Consider the following 14,358-nt stretch of genomic DNA (forward strand, 5'->3'; position numbering starts at 1 on the left):
AGATTACACTGAAAATAGCTTGGTATGTTGTAACTTCCATCCAATCCAAACAGCAATGTTTATTTTCAGGCTGAGAAACTGAGAGGTAATATTGCAGCCCAGACTAGTTACTAACCTAGGGACAGGATTATCATTCTTATTGCATAGGCACTGCTTTCTGCCTGTGAGGTCAAACAATGAATTCATTCATTGTTAACAAAGATTTATTAAATGACTGCATGGCGCTAAGCACTAGATGGTGAAAATACAAGGAATGCTTTGAATAAGGCACTGTGATAGACAGAGGTGGGTTCAACATGAAGTCAATGCATCGTAAACTTCAGGTCTTTTCTCTTTCACAGACATCTTCCAAGGCCCTGTATTTAATTTTATATACATAATTTGGATTCCTTTTTTAAAGATGGGTCTCCTAAATTACTTAAGCCTCCAGACCCACTAAGCATGGATACATACTTGCTACAAGGGATGATAAGGTGTGCAAGACATGTAACTGTACTTTGGCTGTGCTGTTAGTTGCTCTTGAGTTAGGTCCAACTCATAATGACCTTATGTGTAACTGAACAAAATGTTGCCCTGTCCTGTGTCATGTTCATCTTTTTTCCACAGGGTCGGTGAGAACTGCCAATCTTCCAGATGAACAGCTGATCACTTTAACCACTGTGCCACTGGGCTTCTTGTGCTCTAAAATCCCCAAAATCCATATGAGGATCAAGGCAGGGTTCAGTTGCATGGCAGGATCTATTTTTAGCATTGATAGTTAAACTCTCTTGTTACTCCTGTTCATGGACAACGTCTCTTGAGTTTGATTGTGGGATAAAGAGAGGAACTGCTTCTCATCCATCATGACTTTGTCTATGGCTACTATTTGCAAAGTCAATTATGTCTTGAGTCCTTCCTGCTCTAGCTTTTGAAGCTTAAAAGCAAATATTTTTGTGTCTCAAAGCTTTAACACTATTAATCTCTGTGGTTTGAGTTTCGAAGGCCAGTTTTTGAAATGTAAAAGACAAGAGTTGATGTCTCTGTTCTGGTTCTGATGTAGCTTCTCCCAGAGGCAGTGGAGGTAGAATGTCCAAGCTGGCCAATCCTGGAGAGCTTGTGAGGTCATAAATTGATTAATAATTCACAATATTATGTGGCCACATCATCTGTGAATAATGGCATTCCAGTTCCGGCAAAACTGATCATAATACAAGTGTCTGTTTAAACACCTGTTTTGTTTTTTGTTTTGTTTTTTTTCCCTTAAAAAATGTTCTAACCCATTGAATTGAATGAATGGCCACTCCTATGCTTTGGAAAAGTGCCCATTGTTAAGATGAAATACCATGTTCTTGGTCAAGGATATTTGACCATGCTTTGGGTAACTAATAGCCTGTCTTGGAGTCTCCTTAAGCAACTAGACTCTGTGAAATATGATGAGTTGGAAAGTTTCATTTTCTAAATTTGATAGGTACATTCCATTTGCCAGTGTGAAAACCAGGTGTGGCATTAGAAGGTACACGCTTTGTGGTATGAGGCTGGATTCCCTTCAGCAGTGACCCTCATGAATGGAAAATGTGATTTGCTAAGCTCAAACACAAATGCTCAGACTAGGACATTGTGTATTTGAAATTCTTATTTCCTAATAACACTATATATACTTTTGAGCAGTTTGGATAGCAATACTTAAATGTTTTATTGGTTGTTTGAAAGTATTAAAATATAGAGGGTTTTATAGCTTTTAAGCCTTGAACCAAAACTATTCCATGACGTCATCTTGACACTAAACAACAGTTTACCTCATTAAATAAAGACTGTTTGCCTTGAGCATCAAGCTCTTTTAAAGATCAAATGGACAACGGTAACTCTAAAACACAGATGAGAACGTTAATGAACAGAGAGTCTAAGGTAAGGTGGTGAAATAGTATGGGGCACAGATAGAAAGAATGATGATATTTTTGTGATGTATGGAACCATTGTCTGTGACTGTACACCATGTTCATTGTCGAACGAGGATGTTTGTGGTGTATATTTTCACTGAAACAAATAATTAAAAATTAAGAAATTTTTTACTTACAGTGCTCTCCTTGACATAAAAGTGCTTAACAAAGACTAGTTTAGTGCTCTTCACAGATTTAACATAACGAAATGTTGACTGTCTCAACTTGATTTTATAAAAAAAAAGCCAAGTTCTCTGCTTTCCTCAATCATTTCAAGAGGCTGATGTTATTCTTATGCAGGGTAAAGACAGTAAGATATTTTAAATAGATTTAAGTTATTTTTTTGAGAGTTTCACCTAAGTGGCAGTTATACTTCTAATTTACCTTTTGGACCTTATATAGACTAGCAGCTCTCTGGGAAAATGAATGGCAGTGATATGGGAGGTTATTTTAAATTCAGAATTACTCAAGAATAATTGTATAAGTATTTAACACTCCCTGAAAGTCACCCATAGTGCAGAATTTAAAATATTACTTGTGGGAAAAACAGTGATTACACATCATTTGCTTCTTCTAGAGTATTTTTGATGGGTGTGTGATTTGCTCCTTTTTCACTTCCATGGAGCTCTGGTAGCATAGTGCCTAAAGCATTTGACTGCCAACCAGAAGGCTGGTGGTTCAAACTCACCAGACACTCCTCGGAAGGCAGGTTGGGCAATCTACTTCCGTAGTGATACCGCCTTGGAAACCAAGGAGGGGTAGTTATGAGTCAGATCCGACTCGATAGCAGTGAGTTTCTTTTCTTTTCTTTTTTTTTTTCAACAATGAGTTTGGGTTAAAAGGATTCTCTCTGTGAATCTTGCATAAATATTGAAGATAATTTGAAGATATTTTCAAGTTTAAGGAAATGGAAGCACAGAATCACTAGAAAGATAAAAGAACTTCATAAATAATGGATAATGCAATTAGATTTGCTAAGATAGAACTTGTAATGTTCAATTAAAAAAGCAAACCAAATGTTCAATGGGGAGTCATTATGTAAACTCTGCTGCTCCGTCCACTGATCTTTCCATGCTAAAGATGAAGAACATATCCCACTTCACCTTATAATAATGGAAAATAGAAATAAGAAATGCTCCAAAGGCACTTCTGCCCTCCCCCCCCCTTTTTTTTTTTTTGATTTTGAGTTTTGTTCCACATTGTTCTCCTTCTCTATCCAGCATCTCCTACATAGATCCCCCTCTGTTTTTTTTTTTGCAAAAAGAAGAATTTCTAGTAGTATAAGCCTTAGCAATAAATAAGATAATAATAAATTAACATTGTGAGGGAGAAAGTTACTTACATTATTTACTCAAGAAAGTCTGCAATAAAAGTAATAAGTAGTACTAATACCCAAAAGAAAAAGAATACACAGTGAAGTTTTCTCTATTAAACTATTAATACCTGGGAAAGACTGAACCACGGGGTCAACAGAATTAAATCTTCATTATTTTTTATTCATTTATATGCTCATCCCATCATTCGTTATTTTTTCAAATACTTATTGAGTGCCTACTATATGCTAGATTTTTTTAAAATCAGATTTCAAATTCCAGTAAACCATAATTTTCCAGAGAAAAATATTCTTTTATTTAAGCTATTTTAAAAAAATACTTGAGCTTTTTTATTTCTGATAATGAAGGTATGCTTTATTAAATGTTATATAAATAGATATATAAAACAGGTATACATTTAATTTCAAATGCAAGCCTTATACGTATTCATATTTTGCTCAGCCATGTGAATTGATATTTAAGTAATTTAGATGAAGAATGTAATTATTTAATTATAAACATATACCAATGACCTAAATTTGTTTGAAGGTTATTGTGAAGTTATTTAAAATTGACTAAGCATCAATTTTAATTGATAGCATAGTGGCATAGTGCCTAAGGCTGCTAACCAGAAGGCTGTCAGTTCAAACCCACCAGCTGCTCCACAGAAGGAAGATGGGACAATCTACTGCTGTAAAAATGTACCCCCTTAGAAACCCAGTGGAGGTCACTATTAGTGGGAACCAACTTGATAGCAGTGAGTTTGGTTTGGGCTTTAATGAAGCATCAAGAAGGCCCTCAACAAGTTGGATTGACACAGTGGCTAAACGATGGGCTCAGGTATAGCAAGGATTGTGAGGCTGACACAAGACTGGGCAGTACTTCCTTCTGTTATGCATAGGGTCACTATGAGTCAGCCAACTCCACGGCACCTAACAACAACAACAAACAAAGCATCAAAAGTCCACCTAACCCCTGGTTGACATATAAAATCGTTATTAGGGTAGTTCTAGAGAAAGGTAAGAATCATCAATAATAATTTGAAGTGTGGTTCATTTATTAATAATATACTGGCTGTATAACACTGTACAATACTGCGCATAGTAGAAAAAACATTTCCCTTTAACATCATCTATGCCCTTAAGAAGAGTTTGCCTGTTTATGTGTGGTTTCCATAATTGAGAATTAAGTAATCACCAAAATAAACAAATATAATTTATATAAATAGGCTCTATACAGAGCCTATTTATATAAATTATAGTTAATTATTGTTAATTAAGCTTTTAATTATATCTGATGACTTTCTATTAAGTCATTGAAAAGCCTGACAATGAATTCAAGGGCAAGTAGCTAGCATGATATCTTACAAGTTATATTTTTAAATTTATTTTATTTTGTTGTTGTTGTTGAGAAGATACAAAGCAGAATATACACCAATTCAACAACTTCTTCATGTACAGTTCAAACACTGATTACATTCTTCAAGTTTTAAAACCAGTCCCACCCGCTTTTTCTGAATTTTTCCTTCCTATTAACCTAAACTTACTGCCCTCTAAGTTTCCTATCTAATCTTTTGAGTTGCTATTGTCAGTTTTATCCCATGTAAAGCAAACTAAACCCACTGCCATTGAGTCAATTTCAACTCATAGCGATCCCCAATGGTTTTCCGAGGTGGTAAATATTTACAGAAGTAGATTTCCCCTTTTTCCTTCCATGGAGTAGGTGATGGGTTTGAATCACCAACCTTCTGTTTTGCAGTCAAATGCCTTAGGCACTGTGCCACCAGAGCTTAAAAGAGTATGCTGCTCAAGGCAGACATTCTTTACTGGATCTGTTGTCAGGAAGGACTTGCCCTGGGAGAGGGATAACGTACTTAGTGAAGTAGAGGGTCAGCGAAAAAGAGGAAGACCCTCAATGAGGCGAATTCTCCCAGTGGCTGCAACAATGAGCTCAAACCTAGCAAGGGTGGCACAAGACCAGGTGGTGTTTCATTCTGTTGAACGTGGGCTGCTATGAGTCAGAATGGACTCGATGGCACCTAACAGTATTGTTTGGTTTAAAGAAGACTTCATGGGAGTACAAGTTATGTTTTTTTAGTGAACATCAAACTTATTATGATGCTGCTTGCAGTTCTTAAACAAAAATCAATATTGCTATTTTTATTTCAGATGCGATCTGTGAGCCGAGTCTTTAAGTTTATTGACATGCCAACAGAAGAAAGTAAATCTGCCAAAGCAATGAAACCATTCAAGGATGGGCAGCTCTCCAAAGTTATGATTATTGAGAATCAGCACGTGAAAAAAGATGATGACTGGCCCTCAGGGGGCCAAATGACCGTCAAAGACCTCACAGCAAAATATGTGGATGGTGGCAATGCCATATTAGAAAACATTTCCTTCTCAATAAGCCCTGGCCAGAGGGTGAGTATTAAACATTGCCTATATTGTTAGACCTATGTTCAATAAATGAATCCCAATAGCCTAAAACTATGCATGAGTAGAATCCACTCATATTACTATTATTATAGATAAGGACAAATACTGAACATACTTTTCTCAAGTTTTATGAGTCTGCTTGGCAGAACATCTAATTAATTTCTGTTACTAACTAAAGAAGTATTTATAGAAACAAAAATTACAACGTTTTAGATTTTGCATCTTGAAAATATCTTCCCAATTCAGGTAAGAGAAATATTTTGTGGTTAACAGCATGTATGCTTTTAAAAATTTTACCTAATTGTAGATACACTCCTTGGAGAGAACAATCATGGGAGAAGGAAGGGCTGTTTATGCATAGGGAGACAGTTCAGAGGGCAGAAGTGCATGGAGGGATGGACACAGGGAAGTGGTAACTATCGGGAGGAAGTGGGAGTGGAACTGTTGCATTGGGGTAAATTGTAGTCAATGTCATGAGACAATGTGTGTGTGAACTGCTGTATGGAAAGTGAATTGGCTCTGTAAACTTTCACCCAAATCACAATTTAAAAAAAATTACCTAATTTATACTCTTTCAAGCAAGTGTTATTTTTTTCTTAGCATTTTGAAGTATATTTGTTTGGATTTTTTTTGTCAAGGTATGAACTCTTTAAATTTTTCTCCAAAAGTGTTGAGAATATAGTCAAGAATTATTTACTAAGCAAAAAATACATAAATTTATTTATAAGTCTTATGGTTCTCAGAACAGGGCTGAACACATCAAAGGTACTCAATGTATACCAGTTCTTGGATTGATTCTTGGAGAAAGCATTGTCATTCTCCACATACTTTATGCTCTATGACCATAGTTTTATATTGTCATAATTACATATACATATATATAAACCAAACTCAGTATTATTGAGTTGGATCTGACTCATAGCGACCCCTCCTTGGGTTTTCAAGGCAGTATCTCTACAGAAGTAGATTGCCCAATCTTCAAATCCACCAGCCTTCTGGTCAAAACCTTAGGCACTACACCACCAGAGCTCCTATATATAGTCCTAGTTTAATTTAATGTCATAGTTTAATTTTATATTGTCAAATTCTTCCTTCTGGGCCACATTATAAATGTTAACAGGAATATTGTATTTTTATTGTTTTACTTTTTTATTGAGATAGAATATAAGAGCCAATTCCTATGAAGACTGAATTAAAAAACTTCATCTCTTTATGATTAAAAAAAAACTATTGGGATGCTGTTAATAAAGATATTCATCCATCCCTTCTAACACCAGACATAGGAAGAGTTATTATCATTTGTGTTTGCCCTTGAGTTTCAGAAAATTGGAAAAATATTTAATGTACTGGACCTTTTTATTAAAAAAATATATATATGGGAGCTTTGGTAGCATAGTGGCTAAAGCAGTTGACTGCTAACCAGAAGGCTGGCGGTTCAAACCCACCAGCCACTCCTCCGAAGGAAGGTTGGGCAATCCTACTTCCATAGTGATACTGCCTTGGAAACCCAAGGAGGGGTCACTATGAGTTGGGGCCGACTCGATGGCACATAACAACAACAACAACAAATATATATATATGTGTGTGTGTGTGTGTGTGTGTGTATTCTGCTTATCTGTCTATCTCTCTCTATATATATATAATCCCTATGTACCTGTGCTGAAATGACTTAAAATTTCCCTTACAGAAGAAATAAGTTCACATACCACAAAAATTAGCTTTCTGTTATATCTCTGCTCATCAAGAATGAGATGAGGATTTTTTTTCCCTAAGAAAAAGAATTTCAAATGTATATAATGGAAAAACTTTAGGCTTTAGATTTAATTTTCCCCTATTATTAGAATGAGATTATTGTGGATATTTGGGTTATATTAGAGCCTAATGAAATCTCTGAAATTTTTGACATTTTTTGCTTCATTATCATTAGAACTTGGAGAAGTGTTAAAGTTATCCTTTGGAGCTATGAAGAATTAATGATTTGCCCTGGCTTCTCCCTTGCATGGAAATGCATAAATACTCTGTTTTGCTTTACACATCAATGCCATGGGCAGCTGGATAGTCTTTCCATGGGGACACCAGGATGGATGCCAAAAGTGTTGTCATCAAACTATAGACAATAGCAACAAATAGGTTAAACCAGGTGGAAAGCTCTGGTAAATTGTTTTCCCTCCTCCTGACATCTTCCCACCCTGCTGCTCTATTGATGCTCACATGCTGATTAAATGACATTGAACCAAGCACTGGTAGAGGGACAGAATTTGCAGAGTTCTCATTTCTGTAGGAAGTTTCCTTGATGTGAGGGTAGTAAACAGAAATGCTGCAAAATGAAGAAGAATCAACATATTCAGGCCTTTCATTTTCTCTGAACCTCTATGTAGAAACCAGGTCAAGTGTGCTCAGTAACTGTTTGTTGCAAGGCACTCTCTAGGTTGCTTTGGGGAATTGAAAAATTAATTACATAAGGGTATGGGCTTTACCCTCCAAAGAGGAAATGTAATGTTTATTGAGTGTTTTCCACATCCTTAGTACTGTTTGAAGACCTTTATTTGTTATCATATTTGATTTTATTATAACCACAAAGGTAGATGTCATTACTCATATTTTAAATAATAGAAGAAACTGGGGTTCAGTTAAGTGAGTAAGGAAGCAAGCAAGGGTCTAAGCCCAGGTCTATCTGAAGCCAAAGTCCTTTTTTCACCACACTCCTCTGTTTCTCTTAGAAAGAGGATGAGGAGGAGGAAAAGGAAAAGAATATAAGATTTCACAAACTTAGAAATAACTTAAATTTTTCATAATAAGGTCTAAGATGTGCCTGAGAAACTGAAAAAGAGTAGAAATGAAGGTCATTAGAATTTTGCAGGAAAAGGAATTGTGAGGCCAGGATTTAGAAATGGTTGTATCTTAGGGATGCTTTTTGTATGTGTGTGTATTTATCATAGTGGTATTCTGATATAGTTCTTTGGACCTTCACAAGTAAAGCACTGGCAAGCAAACAATAAACATTGCCTTTAAAGGTTGTTTAGGAGATTTAGTGGCATAGTGGTTAAAGCATCTGGCCGCAAACCAAAAGGTTGGCAGTTCAAACCCACCAGCCACTGTGGGAGAAAGATGAGGCATTCTGCTTCCATAAAGATTTACAGTTTTGGAAACCCAAAGGGACAGTTCTACTCTATGTTAAAGTGTGGCTATTAGTCCAAGTCAACTTGATGATAGTGGGTTGGATTCGGTTTGTATTTTAAAGATTGTTTAAACCTCAGTGAGTTCACAGGATTGTAGAAATCGGAGGACCTCACTTTCAGGTGGCTCTTCTTACTAAGGCACTAGGATGGAATGAGTCTTTTGGGAAAGAAAGCTTTTCAAGAAAAAAAGAAATTCTAGTAAATGTGGGCAAGAAAAGATCAAACCTCAATTGGAAAAGGGTGTGGCACACTCTTTCAAAATGCAAACATTTTTCAGTTGTCATTCTCAAAATTATGTGATATAAATGAAATATGCTTTAATGTAACAATCCAGCTTTGATATTTGGTGATACTTTAAAGTGCTGTTTTCTCCCACTTAATTTTGAACAGTAAGGAGAAGGGAAGTCCCTGGGTCATACAAAGAGCTAAGTGCTCAACTCATAGCCCACAGGCTGGCAATGAACCCACACAGAGATGCGTTAGACAGGCCTGGCAATCTGCTTCCAAAAGTTCACAGCCTTGAAAGCCTAGAGGGCAGTTGTGCTCTGCACACGTGCGATCATGATAGCAGCGAACAACGCAAGAGAAAGGGCTGTGTGTTTTTCATCTCTTTATTCCTTTGCTTAGCATATTGCCTAGCACAGCAAGTGTTGAAAGAATGAATGAATGAACAGCTTATATCTACTTCTAGGTCGTATGCTTCCTTAGAGTTAAAACTGATTCTTAAAATGTCATGCTGAACAGCTACTTAAGAATGCTATTTCTACTGACTTGTCCTCAGGGCCTACAACAGCATCTTACAAATTCTTAACAAGATGCCCCAAACACTTTTATGCTGAGTTAAGAAGTAGAATTAAATTTAGTATAGTATGTCAGGTGTCCAAAAACACTGCCAGCTCCGATGTGGGACAATTCATCTTCTTGAGGAAAAAGAAAAGAAGCTGTTGAAGCGTGCTTACATGGACATCTCTGATTTTTAGTGGATTTCAGTTTTCTTTATTATATGGGTAGAGACGAAAATGGCCAATATTTTTGCAGAAAATTATTCAATTTACATATTAAAACATTTTGTTTGCAGTAATTGCTTTAGGGAAAAAATTGTACCACTACTTTACTTGTTCTTAGTTGATGGAGGTCTCTTGTTCACAGTAACTTTGCTTTAAATTTCATTGTTAATCCATGAAAAACATAGCAACTTTCACAATTTTTACTCTAAAAACCTATTTATCTTTTCAATCTCAACACCCAAAAAACAAACTCACTGCCATTGAGTCAGATCTGACTCATAGCAACCCCTCCTTGGGTTTCTGAGGTGGTATCACTACGGAAGTAGACTGCCCAATCTTCCTTTCAGAGGAGTAGCTAATGGGTTTGAACCACCAGCCTTCTGGTTAGCAGTCAAATGCCTAGCTTTGAAAAAAAACAAACAACAACAACAACAAAAAAAAAAAAACTTCATTTTTTTTTTGCCCACATTTTATCTCCCTGCTTTTTCCTTTTCTTTTTCTTCTCAAAATACAGATTGGGATTTTAATTTGGAGCCAGGTCCTTCATGATAAACCGGATTTATCAAAATGCCTCAAATAGTATACTGTGTATATCACAGTACTGGATGGTTCTCTGATTAAATGGATGGTTAATAAAAAACTAGACTTCAAGGTCTAGTTTTTTGAGTGAGCTTAGCTGCCTTCTCCCTTTTAGTCTCTTTAATAAACTGAAAAATGCCAGAAACAATTCATTATATGCCAAGGTTCAGATCATACAACAAAGACATCTAAATCCTCTTTGATTTATTAAACACATGTGGCATTGTCTGTCTTAATAAAAATTGGTAGGAAGTAGCTGAATTGTTCAGTAATTTATACTGGGTTTATGAGGAGCATAGTCACAAGAATTACTCTGTTTCATAAGAAAGAGAGGTGTAGTTTCAGTCACCTTGGGGATCTAAATTTCATTAGATTTGACATCTTGATTTCTGGAGACCACAGGGAGATGAAAAATAATCATAGCTGGTTTCTATCTGTTGTGGTGTTAATATGGTGAACAAGACACTGAATGGAATGTACTGAGACTGTTCTATTCACGGCAATTACAACTAGCAACAAACTCAACACTGTTTAGCTCTTCAGATAATATTTTGATTTATCTTCGTCCAAAAGTCTCAGAGAGAAGGTGCATTGAAGTTACTAGAAAACATAGAATTAGAATATGTCTTAAAAGCTTAATTGCAGGAAGTACTCTGGCCTTATTCAACAGGTGACTGAAAAGCCTAGAAAAACAAATCCCGGAAAGGAATTGTTTTGTGCCAATTACATAAACAACAAGAAGACTTTGTTAGGCATGAACCAGTAACACTCTTTGTTATTAGAAAAGGTGTCAGATGCAATGCATTACCAGCAGTTCAGTAATATTAGGAAATCAGGGTAATGACTAAAGCTTTAAAGCTAAAAATATGATTTGTAAATTACCTCTTTATCCAGTCTTATCTCAATGTAAGAGTTGAGTTTTCTAAAACTCTCGGTATTTGCTTTTGATGTAGTCATTTATTCAAGTCATTAGAATCCTGGGTAATTATTTAGGAGTTTGATTTCAGAGCACTTTTTACCACAGATTCTTTTGTTTCTTTTTTTTATTTTAAAAGCTTGTTTTACATTCAACGTTACGTGTACCTTTAGTTTCATTCCCCATTTACCATGTCCAACCCTAACCCAGTCTCCTCCCCTCCCTACCCTGTAACCCTCCTTCTGTGCCCCTCATATTTATGCACTCCTGTTTGTCCTGCTTTTCCTCAATTTGAATGTTGGTCCTCTGGTGTCCCATGGTCTATTGCTCTAAGGGATGTATTACCATAGAGTATGTGGGTGCAGCATCCTATGTTGAGTAGTCTGTGTGTACATCTTGTTAACTATTGAGCTGAGAGCCAGCCCCTGGGGGTACATTTTATTCCAGGTGCAGAATGTATTCCAGGGCCATAGTATTGGGGGTCTCACCAGATTTCATCTGACCAGTAATTCTGGTCATTATTGAGTTTTTGGATTTTGTCCCACGTTTTCCCTCCCACTCTATCCAGGACCTCCAGATTTGATCCTTTCTTGAGTGGTTGGCATTGGTAGCCAGGCACCATCTAGTTCTTCTGGTCTCAAGGGCCATTGTGTCCTAGGGCTGATTGCTTCCAAATGCCCCCCTTTTTTTTCTTTTGCGTTCTTTTTAGTTTCTGACACTAGCAGACTGTTAGCATCTTAGATGGTCACTTGAAAGCTTTTAAGACCCCAGTCGCTACTCACCAATGTAGCAATGCTTTTACGGATTTTGTTGTGCCAATTGAGTCTGGTGTCCCCCAGTACTATGGTCCTGAGACAGTAGATCTATTGGATCTCTTTCCCATAGTGTCTGGTTGTCTGCGAGGGATTACTCGTGTCTGTCTTCTATTGTTTCTGTAAGGACTGCAGGTATTTTGTATCACTGGTGTCTGTGCAAGATTAGCCTCAGCTGAATCTATCCTTGGTCTAGAGTATACTTCTGTTCACTGACCCCTGTCCAATCATCTCAGGTGTTTATGTGTTTATCTGTAGCCTGGTGTTTGTTGTTAATGGCAATGCAGTATTGTGGACACATTGGTTGGTATTAGCATCAGTTATCTATCTCTTATGTGTACAATTCAGTGTCCTCCCATTTCCTAATGTTATCATGGCGGTCACAGATCCCTCCCGTATATCCCTCCCCTTACCCACGTCAGCATGTAGGCCCCAACTAGCCTGAAATTAATCCCTCTCTTTCCCTCCCCATTCAGGATACCTACTAAGTAAGTTCTCTTTCCCAAGCAAACCCTTCTCTGTCTTTTTACAGCAATGGGCTCATACAGTACTTGTGTTTCTGCGATTGACTTATATCACTCAGCATAATGTCCTCCAGGTTCATCCACGTTGTGAGATGATTCACATATTCCTCATTGTTAGTATTCCATTGTGTGCATGTACCATAATTTGGTTATCCACTCATCTGTTGATGGGCATTTAGATTGTTTCCATCTCTTTGCTATAGTGAATTGTGCTGTGATGAACATAGATATACATATGTCTGTTCATGCACTCTCACCTCTTTAGGTTATATTCCTAGTAACAGAATTGCTGGGTGAAATGGTACTTCTATTTTCAGTTTCTAAAGGAAATGCCATACCATTTTCCAAAATGGTTGTACCATTTTATAATCCCACCAGCAGTGCACAAGACTTCCAATCTCTCCGCGACCTCACCAGCATTTGTTATTTTCTGACTTGTTGAACTTTGCTGTTATTGCTGGGGTGAGATGATATCTCGTTGTTTTGATTTGCATCTCTCTAATGATTAATGATCGTGAGCAATTTCTCATGTGATTGTTGGTTGCCTGTATATCTTCTTTGGTGAAGTGTCTGTTCAAGTCTTCTGCCCATTTGTGAATTGTGTTATTTGTCTTTTTGGTGCTGAGGTGTTGAAATTTTCTGTAGATTTTGGAGATAAGTCCTTTATCAGATATGTCATAGGCAAATATTTTCTCCCAATCTGTAGGTTCTCTTTTTACCCTTTTGATGAAGTGTTTCAGTGTGCGTAAGAATTTAATTGTTAAAAGGTCCCAGTCATCTAGCTTCTCTTCTATTTCCTGCACATTCTGGTTATGCTTGATAGTCTATCTATGCTGTAAATTAGGGCTCCCAGATTTGTCCCTATTTTATCTTTGATAAATTTTATGGTTTTGGGTTTCACATTTAAGTCTTTGATCCAGCTTGAATTTGTTTTGTGTATGGGGTGAGGTATGGGTCTTATTTCATTTTTCTATAGGTAGATATCCAGTTTTGCCAGCACCATTTGTTAAAGAGGCTATCTCTCCCGCATTTAATGGGTTTGGACCCTTGTCAAAGATCAGTTGTCCATAGATGGATGGGTCTATATCTGGACTTTTGATTCTGTTCCATTGGTCTATCTCTCTATCATTGTACCCATACCATGCTGTTTTGACTACTGTGGCTGTATAGTAGCTCTTAAGATCTGGGAATGTGAAACCTCCCGCTTCGTTCTTCTTCTTCAGTAGTGATCTGCTTATCCAAGGTCTTTTTCCTTTCCATATGAAACTAGTAATTAGTTTTTCCATGTCCTTAAAAAATTTTGTTGAAATCTGGATCAGGATTGCGATTGTGTAGATTGTTTTAGGTAGTGTTGACATTTTCACAATATTTAGTCTATTTATCCATGAACAAGGTAGGTTCTTCCATTTATGTAGTGCCTTTGTTGTCTCTTGTAGCAGTGTTTTATAGTTTTCTCTGTGTAGCTCTTTTGTGTCTCCAGTGAGGTTTATTCCTAGATATTTTATCTTTTTAGTAGCTATAGTAAATGGTATTGCTTCCCTTATTTCTTTATCAGAGGACTCTTTGTTGGCGTAGAGGAATCCAACTGATTTTTGTATGTTGACCTTGTATCTTGCCACTTTGCTGAACCTCTCTATTAGTTCCAGTAGTTTTTTTTATTGAGTCCCTTGGGTTTTC

At 36.8% G+C, this 14,358-nt stretch overlaps 1 protein-coding gene across 1 annotated transcript in view; it reads left to right on the forward strand.

Moving 5' to 3' along the window:
- Window positions 1–14,358, forward strand: part of CFTR (CF transmembrane conductance regulator) — a 247,152-nt gene that overhangs the window by 201,411 nt on the left and 31,383 nt on the right. Inside the window, exon 22 of the mRNA XM_007954507.1 lies at window positions 5,398–5,649. Within this exon, the coding sequence (XP_007952698.1) occupies window positions 5,398–5,649 (252 nt within the window). The remainder of the gene's footprint in view (window positions 1–5,397; window positions 5,650–14,358) is intronic.

The sequence above is a fragment of the Orycteropus afer genome, unplaced genomic scaffold (genome assembly GCF_000298275.1).
Source record: "Orycteropus afer afer isolate SDZICR_OR568_19922 unplaced genomic scaffold, OryAfe1.0 scaffold00462, whole genome shotgun sequence".
Classification (NCBI taxonomy): Eukaryota; Metazoa; Chordata; class Mammalia; order Tubulidentata; family Orycteropodidae; genus Orycteropus; species Orycteropus afer.